The sequence below is a fragment of the Solanum stenotomum genome, chromosome 6, assembly GCF_019186545.1.
Source record: "Solanum stenotomum isolate F172 chromosome 6, ASM1918654v1, whole genome shotgun sequence".
Classification (NCBI taxonomy): Eukaryota; Viridiplantae; Streptophyta; class Magnoliopsida; order Solanales; family Solanaceae; genus Solanum; species Solanum stenotomum.
This window is the reverse complement of record NC_064287.1, coordinates 54,631,705-54,651,768: the sequence shown is the minus strand read 5'-3', so window position 1 is coordinate 54,651,768 and position 20,064 is coordinate 54,631,705. Positions and strand designations below refer to the sequence as shown.

Below are 20,064 nucleotides of genomic sequence, written 5' to 3'. Positions count from 1 at the left end.
AGTCACAAAAATTGAAACAGAGAGAGTAATTTATTAAAATACTTACTATTCTTCTAAAATTTTGATTATCAACTAGCTTAGAAGGTTAATCAAGTTGGTTGTCTATATTGTTTACGAGTTAGGTAAACCTTAATTAAATGATAGCAAGTTGAAAAATTATAATAAGAGAGTGATTCTGACCGCACTTTAATGGGTCCTTATGGGTGTGTATTTGGATTAGTCGGAGCTTAATGAACATTAGGAAACATAAAATATTTTGTGTTCGGACTTTGTGATGAAAAAAAATCACGGTAGAAAGTAATTTTACTCTTCAATAAGCCTTATGTAACATGATTATATAAATCAATCGGATAAAAAAAATACTGAATATCAAATAAGAAAATCAAAAGAAGCTATTTTCATGTAATGCAATATTATTTTTCTTATAATATGTATGAGCAAGCCTCAAATTTGTAACATAAATTACAACATTAAATTTGTTCTAGCAATTAAACTAGAGCAAACCAGCACATTACAACATAGATGCATAATTAGAAAGTTCATAATTTTAAGTTAGTGTAACGTACAAAATATTAAAATGCAAAACATCATATAACTTCTAAGTATTAATAATTATGTGCAATATTAAATTAAAACACTAACTTGAATTAAATCCATTCAATTCTTACGAAGTCACAAAACCGTATATATTATTATTATCTACCATCAATCAAAAATCTTGAATTTGAGTTTTTAAATATGTAAAAAAAATCTTTTAAAGAGTATGCCAATTATTACTTAATAAAATAATTTTTCAGCTTTGAACAAATCTTACACGACATAAATCTAAATCAATTAAGATTTCAATATAAAAGTTGAAAATCAAATAAGAAAACTACAACTTAATTATAGCTAACCACTTTAGGTGGCATCAGAATTTTCAAACATTAACGTTAATATTAACATTTAATCGAATATACGTGTAAATACCACACATCGAATAAAACAAAAGTAAAAAAAGAAATATAGGAGAAAGACGTAAAGACCATAAAAAGAATCTTTTTTTTTTACAGAATTCGACTAGCACAGCACAAGTAATGTTTAACGGTGAGAACTTTAAAAAAAAACTACTTTAAAGGAAATATTCTATTGGAAATGTATAAGGAATAAATAAATTCCCATTGAACAAAAAGGCACTCAAAAATCAAATTTGAAAAACATGTGTCCAATTTTTTACTTATTTTTTTTTGTCTTTTATTGATGCTATTGATCAGCTTTTCCTCAAAGATTCAAAATATTTTTGTGTTTATTTTTAAACTTTTGACAATTAAAATTAAATAAAATAACATATTTATATATTATGCGTTTAATATAAAGCGCGGGGAGGGGGAGGGGGGAGGGTGGGTTTATAAAAAAAACTCTTATTAAAAAGCAAGGAAAGTAGAGAAAATCTAGAAAATGGCCCATTTCTTTTTACACATTTTTTATTTATTTATAATGAAAATAAGGAACATTAAAGATTAAAGATAGAGAAAGGGGAGTGATACAACTTACAACTCCAATAACTCATTTTCTATAATAAGTTTAATATTTTTTTAATTTATATTTCCTTTTTTTTATTTCAGTTATCGTACTTATTAAAAACAACTCATTTAAAATAATTAAGTATTATTTAAGAAAATCAAAATATAATTAATTATTAATTTTCATTTTTATCCTTATTCAATATGGAAAAAGATTAATACGATGAAAAAGATAATAGTAATAAATTGAGATAAAATACTAGTAAATAAGAATAATTAATTAATTACCTTTTTAATCAAGATTTGCTTACGGCCTTGTATAAAAGAAAAAAAAAAGACAGGTAAATCAGACCAGAAAGAGTAATGATTAACTTTTTATAAGCATAATATATACATACGCTCAAAACTGAGTTTCAACCGATAAATAAGCACCTCAATATTACATATCTAAACACCTCAATTTGCTCAACCGTTAGCTAAACACTTCAACTTATTCTTATGATATCTTGTGAACGCTTCGATATTGACACTACATAAAAAATGATCTTTAGCGGCAATAACTTAATTGTCACTAAATATGTACTTTAAGCAGTAATTAACACTCTTTGTATATGTCCCTAAAATCTTTAGCAACATTGGATCCAATGACAATTAACTAATACCGGTAAAATTTATAATACTCTTTGTTAATATGTATATTTATTGCCGCTAAAAGATTTTTTTATTATAGTGTGACGTAATACATAAATTTTGTAAGTGTCTAAATAATCATTTTCTAAACTAGAATGTACTCAAGTAACACAATGAAATTGATTGAAGTGTTTAGATATACATACTCAACTCAAAAGTAAAATATTTATATGTTTTTATATATATATATATATGTTATAGAGAGATTTGACGGTAATATATAAATAGGAAAAAAAAAGAAGAAGCATAGGAATAAAAAAGAGACCGGATGTTGACAAATTTCATGTCACTGTTGTTATTGAAGCCTCGTTTGTTTGTGTCAAGATTTTCTTATCTGGGATTTCTCTCTCTTTCTTTCTTCCTTTTTTTACAAAAAAAAATATATAGTACTATTACACAACATAACCTTTGAAGTCTCATACAACTTCTGTCTGTCTCTCTTTCTCTCTCTTCTTCTTGATTTTCTCTTCTCTCTCTAAAAAAAAGTTTTTTATTTTTCTCTCTTTCTGAGAACTTGTGGCCCCAGCAGATTGAAATCTACAATCTTTTATCAGTTTTATGAGGATCTGAGCTTCTTCAATGGTATTATCAAACTACCCTCTTTGCTCTTTCCTTCTAATTCTTATTTAATTATTATTATTCTGCTTGTTCGAATTTATATGACTTACTTTTTATTTTATTTTATACTATGTTGAAAAAAATGACATTTTTATATAGGGTGTACTTATTATTATAAGTACTATTTATTACTTTGTCCTCTTTTGTTCCTCTGCTTCTTCTTTTTGGGGTCACTCAATTCTTCATGATTCTTGAATTTGTTAAATTGCTGCTAGTGTTGTTCATTGTTCAATCCATTTAAAGGGTGTTGAGGAAAAGTGTTTCCAAGATGTGGGGTTGAGGTAAATTCTTGTATATTTTACTTTTTTTTAGATTTATTCTTATTTGACTTTGAAAATCCAAGAGCAGAATATTTCTTTTTTTATTTATTTTTTGGCTTTGTTTAGCAAGTTTTGGATTCTATGGGTAATTGTGTTTAACATTTTCTTTTGGTATTTATTGTGTTATCTGGAGATTGAATTTTACTTTTGATCTTGGATCTTTTTTTTGCTTCATTTACTCTAACAAGTGAAAAAGATTGGAACTTTGTTGCTTATAAAGTGATTTGTTTTGGGTAAAGGTTAAAACTTTGAATTGCATGAGTAAAGATTGAAACTTTATTAGAAGAAAGAGTTATACTAGTCATTAAAATCCAATTTAGGAAGTTCATGGTGAGAGTGGAGTACATTGAAATCTAAGTTATGTTCTATTACAAGATTGGTTGCTTGTCTTTGTTAGCAGATTTTGATAACTAGAGAGTCGGGGATTTTCGTGCTGCTTAGAGATGAATTTCTTGATTAATTGCAACCTCGATTACTGTCCGTTGTCTTGTTTTTTCCTCTTGTATCCTTGTGCTTTATATTGTGGTTTTAGTTCATGATGGACAAGATGAGTTGGTTCCTCGTTACTGTATGCTATAGGGAGCAATTAGTTTTAAGTTTTGAAACCGGTGCGTGTGAACACAGCTTTAACAAAACAGTAATTGAAAATGTCCACGGAAGGCTCATGTGTTGTTGAATGTGTGTTCTAGGAGAAGAAAAGTTAAGATTTTTGTGATGCTTAGAGACGACTTTCTAGATTAATTGCAATCTTGATTACTGTTTGTTTCCTCTTGTATCCTTGGGCACAACATTGTGGTTCTAATTAACGATGGACAAGACGAGTTGGTTTCTCGTTTCTGTATGCTATAGGGAGCAATTAATTTTAAGTCTTGAAACCGGTGCGTATGAACGCAACTTTAACAAAACAGTAATTGAAAATGTCCACAAAAGTCTCGTGCGTTGTTGGAAGTGCGCTCTAGGAGACAAAATAGTTAGGATGTTTTCCACATGTTGTTTGTATGATTCGTGCAGAGTGTGTGCAATACTTAGGCTGCTTTGGTGCAATTTGTCCTTTGAAAATCATGATGGCGAGGTTTCCAAGAATATTTTTAACAGGTATATTTGGGATTGTTTTACTTGGTAGAAACAAAGTTATCTTTCAATGCTGACTACATGTTCCCGTATCCACGAATTTTTGCACGTTAAGCTTAGGAAAGAGTACAAAAGAGAAGTCCACACGTTCACAAGTCGCGTGCATAGTCACTCCTGGAGATAATCTTGCATGTGCTAATCCGGCGTCATTAATTTGTAATCTATACAACCAATTACATGGAAATGTTAACAAAACATTAAGTGTTGATTAATGTAAAGGAAAATCCATCGAAGTTAAGCTTTTGAAAGATATATTTTAAGCAAAATAGTTTTTACCATATCCTGTTTTTGGGAAAAAAAACCTGAAAGAGTCTTCTTCAGGACAATATCTATGCAATTGATCTTCTCTTCATAAAATTCTTCAAGGCCTCCTGATATTCTTGTTTCTGTCTTCATGAGTATATTACGGAATTGGAGAGTTTTGGATTTTGGTGCTCCTTAGAGACAAATTTTCAGATGAATTGCAATTTTGACTGGTGTCCATTGTCTTGTTTGTTTCCTCTTGTATCCTTGGGCACTACATTGTGGTTCAAATTAATGACGGACAAGACGAGTTGGTTCCTTGTTACTGTATGCTATTATAGGGAGCAATTAGTTTTAAGTCTTGAAACCGCTGGTGGACATAACTTTAACAAATGACTAATTGGAAAAGTATATGCAAGTCTCATATATTGGATTTTGTAAGTGTTCTCTAGGAGAAAAAAAACTAGGTGTTTTTTGTCCTTGTTGCCGATGAGAATCGTGCAGAGTGTGTGCAATAATTAAGCCGCTTGCGTGCAATAATTGGGTAGCTTTGGTGCAATTTGTCCTTTGAAAATACTAAGGCGAGGTTTCTAAGAATATTTTTGGCAGGTCTATTTGGGATTAGTTTACTTGGTTGAAACACATACATTTATCTTTCGATGCAGACTACATGCCCCAATAGCCAAGAATCGTCGCATGTTAAACTCGACGCAAGAGAAGTACATTAACTAATTAATCTAGAAAGGAATAGTTCATTAATTATCATTTTCCATTGTGATACATCTCTAAAGGTGGTTTTCATGTATGGTGACTTTAAATAGAGAAAGTCGTCTTACATCTTGTGAGTCTATTTCTCCTTTTTCCTTTATTCCTTTGTCCCCTCTCTCTATCTTTGTAAAAGAACTTTTAAAGAAAGAAATGGAGGAAGATATCATTGGTGATGCAGACAAGTGATTCTGTTTTTAAGCTTCAGATAGCAGTACTCCATCACCTTTTACTATTTCTCATATCATTTTGTCAGACATTTGATCATCTTCTTTCTTATCCTTACTTGTGTATTAAATTGTTGTATTGTTTGATTCTATTAAATTATTAGTCTTCTACTCCTGGAGATAATCTTGCATGTGCTAATCGTCATCATTAATTTGTAATCTGTACAACCGGTTACATGGAAATGTTAATAAAACATTAATTGCTGATTTATGTAAAAGGGAACTCATAAAATTAATTGATCTTCTCTTCATAAAATTCTTCAACGCGTCCTGATGTTCTTATTTGTGTTTTAGGGTATAACCATGGGCCTGCCAATGAAGATATCCTCTAGTTGGTGAAAATAATTTGTCTTTCAAGGCAAGTTAGGGGTTCTTTAAAATTAGAGAATCTCTAATTCTCATACTTACCCCTACACGAACATGCAAGTCTCAACGCATAACTAAAAGACTCTTGAGGAACACCGGACTTTATGTAAGTATAACAACAACTTAGTCTTAAATCTCTACTCGTGCTATTGATTATCGAACCTGTCGTGCTTACATTTTAGCTAACTCTGCAATCATTTTAAGATATGGTATGTCTATTGATACAACTTCCTTTATGTTATTTAGGTCTAAGTCCTTATATTTTTTTCAATCATCATGGTGTTTGCACCTGTAAACCGGTGCATATGGAGGTTTACGTAGGATATAGTTAAACCATCTTAGGCTAGCTCCCTCAAGTTATCATATTTGTGTGCTACAGAATATCTATTTTAATCATGTATCATGTTATTCTACGTTTTCTTGGATAAAATTTATCTTTTAATCCTCCTGGAATTAGATATTTGAACTATCTGCATTTAGACACCAAAGTCCTGTTTAATCTCGCTTAACCTTCATTTTGCTAAATGTGTAAGGATATGTTGGCCCTCTCAAAATAGATGTGCTTTACATTATGCCTACAGGAGTTTGAAATGCCGTTGGTGTTTGCTGTAATGTGTTGGGATCATATGTTTGTAAATAGATGCATAGGTTCTGAATAAACTGTTTGGTTTTAATTAAATTTTTTGATGCCAAATCTTGGCAGGAATGGGAACACAAGTGCACTATAAAGGATTCTTACCAAGCTATTACTCTATGAGGGACCTTAATGAGGATGCTAACAGCAGCAGTTGGCCCCTATTTTATGGAGATAAGACCTTACCAAACGGGCAATATTGTAATGGTTTCACGCCGAGGACTATAACTGATGCATATCCAGGGTATGATAAGGACATTCTAAAGCAGAAAATGATTGAACACGAGGGCATATTCAGGAATCAGGTAATGCTTCCCTTTTTTCTTTCTTTTCTTTTCTGAGAAGTTAGTGGGAAATTTTGGTTTTCAGTATGGTTCTACATATCCTAACGCCGTGGTCTCTTGGACTCTCTTGCTTCAAATATCTTCATCTGCCATGTAATCCTTTTTTTGTCTCGTGTCAACAGCGTTACAAATATACTTATGCAATGGTTTGCTTGTAGGTGGTTGAACTTCATCGCCTTTACAGAATTCAAAGGGACATGATGGACGAATTTAAAAGGAAGGAAATGCATAAACATCGCTCATCAATGGAGCCATCATGTTCATCCAGTCACCTAGGACCTCAACTACCATCTGAGGATGTCCGGAAATGGAACATCACAAACGTTCCCTTGGAAAATTCTAGTTATACTAGACCATCTACATCTGGTACTGAAATCGTCAATTCTCCTTTTAGTTCTTCAAAAGGAGATTGTTTACAGCCCGGTCGAGTTCAAATGCAAAATGATTATTCTTCGAAAGCCTGTGATGTTTTGGAGGCTAGGCCCTCAAAGGTCCGGAAAAAATTGTTTGATCTTCACCTTCCAGCCGATGATTACTTAGATACAGAAGAAGGTGGGCAGTTGAGAGATAATGCAGGATCTTTACATCCTTGTTATCCTGCTAATGGAGATTATGTAGTTGCTCAAGAGAGTGGAACAAAATTGTTTCTTGGTGGTGGTGCAAAGGGTGATAGCCGAAAAGATGCTTCAACATCCAATTCGTGTTTGAGAAGCTCAATTGGGTTGGCTGACCTAAATGAACCAGCGCAGCTTGATGAAGCAACCGATCCTGTTGATTTTCTTGGTTATGATAATAATCATAAAGAGACTAGAAGCATAAATGCTTCTGCAAAATCAAATTCACCGTTTGTAGCTTTGCCTTGGAATTCCAATTGTGCAAGCCCAAATGAGTCTTTAAGTACCCTATACGATCGCAGTAGAGGCAAAGAGAGGGAGTGGTTGACTTCGGCACATGAAACAGGTGACAGTTCCTTCCGAAATTTCTGTATATTACTCAAGTTTAAAAGCTTCCGGAATTCTTTTGTACCTATCTTTGAGTTGCTTCAATTTGCAGGTAACATCAAAGGTAGCTCGGTTTCATTACCAAGAGGTTTCGAAGAAGAAAAGATCCCTGCAGCTTCCCATCAAGCACCAGTAATGATTAACAAAGCCTATCAAGCTCCGGGCGCTCATCTAGTTCACCATATTAAGGATGGTATTTGGAAAGATAGAACAGGACATAGTTTAGATATGTCTCACAGAAATGGTGAGCAGTCTAATTATACTCAAGTGGGACCATTTGTTACTTCCAAGATGGCTAGTCCATATCCATGTGCAAGTTCCTCTGAATTTAGCAGTTCGTGGCCGCACTCTGTCTCTTCTTGGGAGAAGCCAAATGGTAGCTTTACTCAGAGGTTATCCTCGTTGCATACAAACTCATTTTTCAACTCATCTGCAGCAGTTGGTAAGGGTTCACAGTCATCTCAGAGCCAAATTGGAGACTATTGGCAAGCTAATGGTAACAGTTCTAGGTTGCGTCCAGGTTGTGCCGGTGAGCTACCCATCCGGAGTGGTTTCTACCATGGGTCTTCATCTGGGACGAAAGAATCACCAATTCACATTCCTTCAGGTGCTTTTGACTCTTTGAGCTACATTAAGGGGGACCGGTTTACATCTGAACGTTCCTCTAATAATGCATGTGAGAATTTTCTTATTAGCCCTAACAATATGGATGTAAAATCTGCAAAAGGCTTCAACTTAAATGTTCTAGCAACGAGTGCACTCAGCGAGGAACCTCCCAGGCGAGATGTTGAGTTTGGTAATGAAAAAAGAGAGCATCAAGACCCTGTGACTGTGTTGCCATGGCTTAAAGCTAAAGCAAATTGTAAAAATGAGGGCGTCAATACTAGGATAGGTGGAACTTCAGCAAATTCAGGCTCTGTCCAGGCTTACTCAAACCCTCTTTTTTGCCAGAGTGATCCATCAGGTTTGGAACATCACCATATGAAGACCACTAAAGAAGTGGTCGAGACGCCACATGTAAGGAAAATCCTTGGTGTTCCAATCCTCGATATTCCCGTTGCTTCCAGAAATGAGTCGTCATCATCACTTGTTTTTGCTTCTGCTAATCTTCGTTCCTCTCCTGAGAGAAAAACTATCAAACAAGAGAGGAGGAGTATGGTGATCGACATTAACGTGGCTTGTGACCTTTCTATGCTTGAGCCCGAGGAACCTGATGTTGTAGAACAAATCGCTACTAAGAAAGTGCTGGAGACAAAAGCTATGAACATCAGGAATCACTTTGATTTGAACTCATGTATTACTGAGGATGAAGAAGAACCAGTTTCTGCTGTAACCGATAAGGCCAGTGTGAAGACTATTCTGGATATAGACCTCGAAGCCCCTGTACTTATGGACAATGAACAAGATGATTTTCCTGGAGAAGACGATGAGAAGCAACATGAGGCATCTTCGCAGCACACACAGGAGGAACTACTCAAGACTGCAGCTGAAGCAATAGTTTCCATCTCATCATCCACTCATTGCACCGCAATAGAGGAAGCAAAAAGTGATCCGTCTGATGATCCCCTGGAATCTCTTCGATGGTTTGTTGACGTGGTCTCTTCTTGTGCAGCGGAGCTTGATAGTACTCCATCTGCTAAAGAAATTACAGGCAAGAACAACAACATGATGGTTGCACTTGCACATAGTTCTTTTAAGGAAATAGATTACTTTGAAGCCATGACATTGCAACTAACAGAGACCAAGGAGGAAGATTACATGCCCAAGCCATTTGTTCCTGAAGTCCAAACAGTAGAAGATGCAGGAGCAGCCAGTTCACTAACAAACCGACCACGAAGAGGGAATGCAAGGAGGGGAAGACAAAGGAGGGACTTCCAAAGGGATGTCCTTCCTGGTCTGTCTTCATTGTCAAGGCATGAAGTGACTGAAGACATCCAGATATTCGGAGGGTTGATGAGAGCAACAGGCCATACTTGGAACTCCAGTTTGACAAGAAGGAACGCGACAAGAAATGGAGGTGCAAGGGGAAGGAGGAAAAAAGTCGTGGACACCAGTACCCCGGTATTGACCACAACAACGACAACCTCTCCACTAATTTACCAACTTAACAACATTGAAGCCAGTTTGGAAGATAACAAAAGCCTAACAGGGTGGGGAAAGACGCCTAGACGCCCTCGGAGACAAAGATGCCCTGCAGGCAATCCTTCTCCTGTCCTGTTAACTTAAAACACTGGGCAAATAACTCTGTAATTTCATCCATTCATCATTTATAGAGATGACATTAACCGATTCGCGTTCATTTTATGAATTTCTGGAGTGAATTTTTTTTAGCTACATGAGGATTGTCATTGTACATGTTTTTGTGATTGCAGGAATTGTTTCAGAGAATGAAATGATGGAAACTCCATAGACATCTATTATATCCCTCATGAGTTGTGTTATTCTAATCTCTATGATGTAACCTCGTCTTCGTAGGAAAGTTACACTGTATATACAAGATCGGCCTTTTGATTTATATGTATATTCTTGTGTTTTAACATTATAAGTATGAATTGTTTATTAGACTGAATAAAAGAAATATAGGACTAAGACCATAAAAGAATCATTTTACAGTATTTGAATAGTACAAGTAAAGTTTATAAAGGAAATATTCTATTGCAAATATATGAGGAATAAAAGAAATTCCTATTGAACAAAAATAAAGGCACTCAAAATTAACTGAAAAAACATGTGTGCAATTTTTTTTAAAAATATTTTATTAATGCTATTAGTCACCTTTTTTCTCAAAGATTCAAATTATTTTTTTAAATAGATTTTTTGGCAATTAAAAGACATATTTTTATATTATATCTATGGTATAATGTGACAAGGAAAGAGGGAAGGGGGTTATCAGTTTCTTTTTTTATCACTCTAATATCTGTACTAAAAGCAAGGAAGGTGGAGAGAATCTAGAAAATGTCCATTTCTTTTTCATTTCCTAAAAAACACACATATTTTATTTATTTATAATGACAATAAATATGGAAACAAATTAATATGACAAATAAATTGAGATACATAATAAATAAGGATAATTTAGTTAATTACTTTTTAGTTCAAATTAACTTTTTTACTGGCGCAATACGTTTAACATACTCTCAAATTTGACATCAATTTTGAGAGTGCACATCTATACACCTCAACTTGATTTAAATCAATAACTAATAAATTAAACACTTCAATTTATTTTTACTATGCCTCATAAAAATCCGATATTGACGTGACATATATATTTTATACACGTCTTGACTTTTGATAATCATTTTATAAGTTTGAATGTTTAACTAATATAGTGTAGAGAAGTTAAACTGTTTAGACGTGCATATTCATAAATTAAGATTACTTTGAGAGTTTATTTATACCTTAATGTTTTTTTTTTATATCATGTTATGTTATAATAATATTTAGTTATGCTATTTGGTATTGTTCAAACTTTGTGTTAAATCAAATAAATTGAAACGGAGGAATAAAAAGAGACCGAATGTTGACAAATTTCATGTCCACTGTTATTACAGAAGCCTCGTTTGTTTGTGTGAAGCTTTTCTTATCTGGGATCTCTCTTTCTTTCTTCATATTTTACAAAAATATAGTACTACACAACCTTTGAAGTCTCATAGAACTTGTGTCTTTCTCTCTCTTCTTCTTGATTTTCCCTTCTCTCTCTAAAAAAAAAAAGAGCTTTCTTTTTCTTTGTTTCTGAGAAGTTGTGGCCCCAGCAGATCGAAATCTCCAATCTTTTTTCAGTTTTATGAGGATCTGAGTTTCTTCAGTGGTGTTAGCAAACTACCCACTTTGTTCTTTTCTTCTAATTCTTTCATAATTATTGCTACTACATCATGTAAAATGGGAGGGAGTACTTATTAGTGTACTATTTATTACTTTGTCCTCTTTTGTTCCTCTGCTTTTTTTTTTTTTTGGGGTCACTCAATTCTCCATGATTCTTGAATTGCTGCAAGTGTTGTTCAATCCATGAAAAAGGGTGTTGAGAACAAGTGCTGCCAAGATGTGGGGTTGAGGTAAATTCTTGTATATTTTGCTTGATTTATTCTTATTTGACTTTAAAAATCCAAGGACAAAATAAGTCTATTTTGTTTTTTTGCTTGGTTTTAGATTCTATGGGTAATTGTGTTTATACATTTTTTTAATGTTATTTGTAGATTTGATTAAGTTCTTGAGTTTACTAGTGATCCTCTCTATTTGGGATCTTTTTTGTGACTTTTGTGTTTATGATTTCTTCATTTACTCTAACAAGTGAAAAAGATTGGAACTTTGTTGGTTTTAAAGTGATTTGTGCTTCATTTACTCTTACAGTTGAAAAAGATTGGAACTTTGTTGCTTATAAAGTGAGTTATTTTGGGTAATGGTTTAAACTTTGAATTGCATGAGTAAAGACTGAGACTTTATTAGAAGAAAGACCTATACTAGTTATTAAAATCCAATTTAGGAAGTTCATGGTGAGAGTGGAGTAGATTAAAATCCAATTTATATGCTATTACAAGATTGGTTGCTAGTCTTTGTTAGCAGATTATGATAATTGGAGAGTTGGGGATTTTCATGTTGCTTAGAGATGGATTTCTAAATTAATTGCAATCTCGGTTACTGTCCGTTGTCTTGTTTGCTTCCTATAGTATCCTTGGGCACTACATTGTGGTTCTAGTTAATGATGGGCAAGGCGAGTTGGTTCCTTGCTACCCTATGCTATAGGGAGCGATTAATTTAAGTCTTGAAATCGGTGCGTGTGAACGCAACTTTAACAAAACAGTAAATGAAAATGCCCACGAAAGTCTCGTGTGTTGTTGAAAGTGCGCTCTAGGAGACAAAAAAGTTTAGGATTTTTTCCACATGTTGCTTGTGAGAATCATGCAAAGTGCGTGCGTTACTCGGGATGCTCGGGTGCAATTTGTCCTTTGAAAAATATGATGGCAAGGTTTTTGTAAGAATATTTTTAACAGGTCTATTTGGGATTATTTTACCTGGTAGAAATACAGGTTTTTAAATATTATTTTATAAGGGCTTGGTAGAAACACAATTATCTTTTGACTACGGGAAAAGTTTCGCTAACCGGCAGGCAATAGAATCAGCTGATAGGTGCAGGCAAGCGCAGCGAATCACATAGATAAGCCCTACCTGTCAGCGCACGGATGGATAGGGTGAGCAAAGTGCGAAGGGGAAGGTGTTGACTACATGTTCTCGTATCCAAGAATTGTCTCATGTTAAGCTTAGGAAAGAGTACAAAAGAGAAGTCCACACATTCACACGTTGCGTGCAAAGTCTTCTACTCCTAGAGATAATCTTGCATGTGCTGATCTGGCATTGTTAATTTGTAATCTATACAACCAATTACATGGAAATGTTAACAAAGTATTAATTGCTTATTTATGTAAAGGGAAAACCGTCAAAGTTAAGCTTTTGAAAGATATACTTGAAGCAGGATAGGTTTTTCCATTTCCTCTTTTTGGGAAATAAACCTGAAAGAATCTTCTTCAGGTTAGTATCCATGCAATTGATCTTCTCTTCATAAAATTTTTCAACGCGTTCTGATAGTCTTGTTTCTGTCTTCATGAGTAGATTACGGTAATTGGATAGTTTTGGATTTTGGTGCTGCTTAGAGACAAATTTCCAAATTAATTGCAATTTTGATCGGTATCTGTTGTCTTGTTTGTTTCCTCTTGTATCCTTGCGCACTACATTGTGGTTCTAATAGCAATGGACAAGACAAGTTGGTTCCTCATCACCCTATGCTGTCAGGAGTAATTAGTTTTAAGTCTTGTAACCGGTGTGTGTGAACACAACTTTAACAGAATAGTAATTGAAAATGTCCATGGAATTCTCACATATTGGATGTTGAAAGTGTTCTCTAGGAGAAAAAAATCTAGGAGGTTTTTTTTGTCCTTGTTGCCTATGAGAATCGCGCAGAGTATGTGCAATAATTAGGTTGCTTTCATGCAATTTGTCCTTTAAAAATCACGATGGTGAGGTTTCTAAGAATATTTTTGGCAGGTCTATTTGGAATTATTTTAGTTGGTAGAAACACATTTTTCTTTGATGCTTACTACATGCTCTAATATCCAAGAACATCGCATGTTAAACTCGATGCAAGAGAGGTACATTAACGAATTAATCAAGAAGGAATAGTTCATTAATTATCATTTTATTGTGATACATCTCTAAAGGTTATGGCATCTTTAAATAGAGAAAGTCGTCTTACATCTCGTGAGTCGATTTCTCCTCTTCCCTTTATTCCTCCGTCCCCTCTCTCTATCTGTGTGAAAGAACTTTAAAAGAAACAGGGTAAGAAATAAATGGAGGAAGATATCATTAGTGATGCAGACAAGTGATTCTGTTTCTAAGCTTCAGATAGCAGTACTCCATCACCTTTTACTATTTCTCGTATCATTTCAGATATTTGATCATTTGCTTTCTTACCCTTACTTGTGTATTACATTTGCTGTATTGTTTGATTCTATTTTGTAAGTAATTTGATTTAAGCTAGGAGTTTTCCCCCATATTGCTGGTGAGAATCGTGCAGAGTGCGTGCAATACTTGGGTGTCTCTAGTGCAATTTGTCCTTTGACGGTTAGGTTTCTAAGAATATTTACAACAGGTCTATTTGGGATTATTTACTCGGTAGAAACAACAGTTTTCTATTGATGCTGATGACATGTTCCAGTATCCAAGAATTGTCGCTTGTACATAGTGGTCAAAGTCTTCTACTCCCAGAGATAATCTTGCTGATTTATGTAAACTGTAAAGAGAAAGTAATCGAAGTTAGCTTTTGAAAGATATACTTGAAGCAGAACAATTTTTGCGTTTCCTCTTTTTGGGAAAAAATAACAACCTGTAATAGTCTTTTCCAGGATAGTATCTATGCTATTGATCTTCTCTTCATAAAATTCTTCAAGGTGTCCTGAAATTCTTATTACTATTTGTTTCCTCTGCTATCCTTGGGCACTATGTTGTGGTTGTAATTAATTATGGAAAAAAGAAGAGTTGGTTCCTCGTTACTGTATGCTATACAGAATAATTAATTTGAAATCTTGAAATGGGTGCGTGTGAACATAACTTTAACAAAGTATACTCTAGGAGATAAAAAAAGCAAGGAGTTTTCCCCCATGTTGCTGGTGAGAACCGTGCAGAGTGCGTGCAGTACTTGGGGTTGCTCTTGTGCAATTTTTCCTTTAAAGGTCTTTTGGATTGTTTTACTTGGTATAAACATAGTTATCTTTTGATGCTGACTACCTGCTCCAGTATCCAAGAATTGTTGCATGTTAAACTTAGGAAAGAGTACAAAAGAGAAGCAGTCCACAAGTTCGGACACCGTGGGCAAACTCTGCTAATCTTGGAGATAATTTTGCATGTGCTGATCTGGCCTCATTAATTTGTAATCTGTACAACCGGTTATATGGAAATGTTAATAAAATATCAATTGCTGATTTATGTAGGGGAAAGTTGTCGTGGTTGCTTTTGAAAGATGTTACTTGAAGCAGAATAGTTTCTTTTTTACCTTTTCCTCTTTTCTGTTTTAGGGTATAACCCATGGGCCCGTCAATGAAGATATCCTCTAGTTGGCAAAAATAGTTTGTCATTCAAGGCAAGTTAGGGGTTCTCTAAATTAGAGAATCATACTTACCCCTACACAAACATACAAGTCTCAACGCATAACTAAAATACTCTTGAGGAACACCGAACTTTATGTAAGCGTAACCACAACTTAGTCTTAATCTCTACCCCTGCTATCAGTTATTGAACCTGTTGTGTTTTTTTTTTTTTAATCCAACTCCAGCATCATTTCAAGAAATTGTATGTCTACTGATACAACTACCGTCATGTGATTTAGATAAGTCCTCTTTTATTATTTTCAATCATCATGGTGTTGCACCTGTAAATCGGTGCATATGGAGGTCTACGTGGGATATAGTTAAACCATCTTAGGCTTGTTCCTCAATTGATCATCTTTGTGTTCTACTTGTTCTTATCTATTCTACAGCACATCTTTTTCTGAAGTCATACACTCCCCTAGCACGTGTTTGATACCAAAGTTCTGTCTAAATCACTTAACCTTCATTTTGCTAAATGTGTAAGGAATGTTGGCCCTCTCAACATAGATGTGCTTTACATAATGCCGCCGTTGGTGTTTGCTGTAATCTGTTGGGATCATATGTTCGTAAATAGATGTGTAGATTCTGAGTATCTCAATTCTGTTTCATTGTGGTCATCTTTTTAGAACAATTTCAAAGTTTATTCAGAATAAACTGTTTGGTTTTAATTAAATTCTTTGATGCCAAATCTTGGCAGGAATGGGAACACAAGTGCACTACAAAGGATTCCTACCAAGCTATTACTCTATGAAGGACCTTAATGAGGATTCTAACAGCAGCAGTTGGACCCCATCTTATGGAGATAAGACATTACCAAACGGGCAATATTGTAATGGTTTCACCCCGAGGACTACAACTAATGCATATCCAGGGTATGATAAGGACATTCTAAAGCAGACAATGCTTGAACACGAGGCCATATTCAGGAATCAGGTAATGCTTCCATTTCTTTTCTTTTTTGAGAGGTTAGTTGGAAATTTTGGTTTTCAGTATGGTTCTACATATCCTAATGCCGCGGTCTCTTAAACTCTCCTGCTTCAAAATCTCTTCATCTGTCATGTAATCCTTTTTTTTTTTTGCCTTGTGTCAATGGTGTTACAAATATACTTATGCAATGGTTTGCTTGTAGGTGGTGGAACTTCATCGCCTTTACAGAATTCAAAGGGACATGATGGACGAATTTAAAAGGAAGGAAATGCATAAATATCGCTCATCAATGGAGCCATCATGTTCATCCAGTCACCTAGGACCTCAAGTACCATCTGAGGATGTTCGGAAATGGCACATCGCAAACTTTCCGTTGGAAAATTCTAGTTATACTAGACCATCTACATCTGGTACTGAAAATGTTAATTCTCCCTTTAGTTCTTCAAAAGGAGATGGTGTACAGCCTGGTCGAGTTCAAATGCAAAATGGTTATTCTTCGAAAGCCTGTGATATTTTGGAGGCTAGGCCCTCAAAGGTCCGGAAAATGTTGTTTGATCTTCACCTTCCAGCCGATGATTACATAGATACAGAAGATGGTGGGCAGTCGCGAGATAATGCAGGATCTTTACATCCTAGTTATCCTGTTAATGGAAATTATGTAGTTCCTCAAGAGAACGGAAAAAAATTGTTTCTTGGTGGCGATGGTGCTGCAAAAGGTGATAGCCGAAAAGATGCTTCAACATCCAATTCATGTTTGAGAGGCTCAATTGGGTTGGCTGACCTAAATGAACCAGCGCAGCTTGATGAAGCAACTGATCCTGTTGATTTTCTTGGTTACGGTAATAATCATAAAGAGACTAGAAGCATAAATGCTTCTGCAAAACCAAATCCGCCATTTGTGGCTTTGCCTTGGAATTCCAATTGTGCCAGCCCAAATGAGTCTTTAAGTAACCTATACAATCGCAGTAGAGGCAAAGAGAGGGAGTGGTTGGCTTCGGCATATGAAACCGGTAATAGTTTCTTCTGAAACTTCTGTATATTTCTTGAGTTTAGCTGCTTCCGGAATTCATTTATACCTATCTTGAGTTGCTTCAATTTGCAGGTAACATCAAAGGTAGCTCAGTTTCATTACCAAGAGGTCTCGAAGAAGAAAAGATCCCTGCAGCTTCCCATCAAGCACCAGCAATGATTAACAAAGCCTATCAAGCTCCAGGCGCTCTTCTAGTTCACCATATTAAGGATGGCATTTGGAAAGATAGAACAGGACATAGTTTAGATATGTCTCACAGAAATGGTGAGCAGTCTAATTATACTCAAGTGGGACCATTTGTTACTTCCAAGATGGCTAGTCCATTTCCATGTGCAAGTTCCTCTGAATTTAGCAGTTTGTGGCCGCATTCTGTCTCTTCTTGGGAGAAGCCAAACAGTAGCTTTACTCAGAGGTTATCCTCATTGCATACAAACTCATTTTTCAACTCATCTGCAGCAGTTGGTATGGATTCACAGTCATCTCAGAGCCAAATTGGAGACTATTGGCAAGCTAATGGTGGCAGTTCTAGGGTGCGTCCAGGCTGTCCCAGTGGGATACCCAACCGAAATGTTTTCTACCATGGGTCCTCATCTGGGACAAAAGAATCACCAATTCACGTCCCTTCAGGTGCTTTTGACTCTTTGAGCTACATTAAGGGGGACCGGTTTACATCTGAACATTCCTCTAATAATGCATGCGAGAATTTTCTCATTAGTTCTAACAATACGGATGTGAAATCTGCAAAAGGTTTCAACTTAAATGTGCTAGCAACAAGTGCACTCAGTGAGGAACCTCCCAGGCAAGATGTTGAGTGTAGTAATGAAAAAAGAGAGCGTCAAGACCCTGTGACAGTTTTGCCGTGGCTTAAAGCTAAAGCAAATTATAAAAATGAGGACGTCAATACAAGGATAGGTGGAACTTCAGCAGATTCAGGATTTGTCCAGGCTTACTCAAACTCTCCTTTCTGCCAGAGTGATCCATCAGCTTTGGAACATCACCATATGAAGACCGCAAAAGAAGTGTGCGAGATGGGACATGTAAGAAAAATTCTTGGTGTTCCAATCCTCGATATTCCCATTGCTTCCAGAAATGAGTCATCATCATCACTTGTTTCTGCTTCTGCTAATCTCCGTTCCTCTCCTGAGAGAAAGACTATCAGACATGAGAGGAGGAGTATGGTGATCGACATTAACGTGGCTTGTGACCTTTCTATGGTTGAGCCCGAGGAATCTGATGCTGTAGTACATATCGTTACTACGAAAGTGATGGAGACAAAAACTATCAACATCAAGAATCACTTTGATCTGAACTCATGTATTACTGAGGATGAAGAACCAGTTTCATCTGAAACCAACAAGTCCAATGTGAAGACTATTTTGGATATAGATCTGGAAGCTCCTGTAGTTATGGACATTGAACAAGATAATTTGCCTAGAGAAGAAGACGAAAAGCAACGTGGGGCATCTTTGCAGCTGCCGGACCATAAACCTGAGCAAACACAGGAGGAATTACTCAGGACTGCAGCAGAAGCAATAGTTGCCATCTCATCATCCACTCATTGCATCTCGACTGAGGAAAGACACAGTGATATGTCTGATGATCCTCTGACATCTCTTCGATGGTTTGTTGATGTGGTCTCTTCTTGTGCAGCCGAGCTAGATAGTACTCCGTCTGCTAAAGAAATTACATTCAAGAACAACAACATGATGGTTACACATAGTGCTTTTAAGGAAATTGATTACTTTGAAGCAATGACATTGCAATTAACAGAGACCAAGGAGGAAGACTACATGCCCAAGCCATTTGTTCCTGAAGTCCAAACAGTGGAAGATGCAGGAGCCAGTTCACTAACAAACCGACCCCGAAGAGGGAATGCAAGAAGGGGAAGACAGCGGAGGGACTTCCAAAGGGATATCCTTCCCGGTCTAGCTTCATTGTCAAGGCATGAGGTGACCGAAGACATTCAGATATTTGGAGGGTTGATGAGAGCAACAGGCCATACTTGGAACTCCAGTTTGACAAGAAGGAATGGGACAAGAAATGGAGGTACTAGGGGAAGGCGGAAAAAAGTTGTGGACACCAGTACCCCTGCCCCAGCCCCGGTTTTGACCACAACAACAACGAGCTCTCCACTAATACACCAACTTAATAACATTGAAGCCAGTTTGGAAGACAATAAAAGCCTAACAGGGTGGGGAAAGACACCTAGACGCCCTCGGAGACAAAGATGCCCTGCAGGCACTCCTTCGGCTGTCCTGTTAACTTAAAACACAGGGAAAACGAGGCTGTAATTTCATCCATTCATCGCTCATAGAGTGACATTAACCGATTAACGGATTTAGGGAGCTTCTTTTATGAATTTCAGGAGTGAATTTTTTAGCTGCATGGGGATTGTTGTTGTACATGTCTTTGTTCTTGCTCCATAATTTGGAGCCCCCATTATTATGTTTCTGCCATTGGATCTACTGACCCTGTATTCAGCAAGATGCTGCATAATGTCTTGTGCTATTAGCATTTTATTAATGCTATTCAGTGAATGTTGTTGGCTTCCACATGCTTTTTCCCTCTTATCTTAACATAAGATCTTCATGGGAGTTGGCCTCTGAAAATTATAAGTACAACAACATAC

General features: G+C 35.7%; 2 protein-coding genes across 3 annotated transcripts; both read left to right on the top strand.

Annotated features, from left to right (window-relative positions):
* Positions 1 to 2,628: 2,628 nt before the first annotated feature.
* LOC125869450 (uncharacterized) lies at positions 2,629 to 19,987 on the top strand. 2 transcript variants are annotated; one of them, XM_049550029.1, is made up of 5 exons: positions 2,629 to 2,677; positions 11,557 to 11,896; positions 16,176 to 16,411; positions 16,608 to 17,415; positions 17,508 to 19,987. In XM_049550029.1, the coding sequence occupies exons 3-5, from the start codon at positions 16,178 to 16,180 to the stop codon at positions 19,700 to 19,702; spliced, it is 3,237 nt and encodes a 1,078-aa protein (XP_049405986.1). In that variant the 5' UTR covers positions 2,629 to 2,677; positions 11,557 to 11,896; positions 16,176 to 16,177; the 3' UTR covers positions 19,703 to 19,987. The 2 variants fall into 2 exon arrangements, with proteins under 2 accessions (XP_049405986.1, XP_049405987.1); XM_049550030.1 differs by lacking the exons at positions 2,629 to 2,677; positions 11,557 to 11,896 and adding an exon at positions 2,926 to 3,091.
* LOC125869451 (uncharacterized) lies at positions 2,696 to 10,168 on the top strand. The gene is made up of 4 exons (XM_049550032.1): positions 2,696 to 2,774; positions 6,566 to 6,801; positions 6,999 to 7,800; positions 7,894 to 10,168. Exons 2-4 carry the CDS (start codon positions 6,568 to 6,570, stop codon positions 10,065 to 10,067), a joined length of 3,210 nt encoding a protein of 1,069 aa, XP_049405989.1. The 5' UTR covers positions 2,696 to 2,774; positions 6,566 to 6,567; the 3' UTR covers positions 10,068 to 10,168.
* Positions 19,988 to 20,064: the final 77 nt, after the last annotated feature.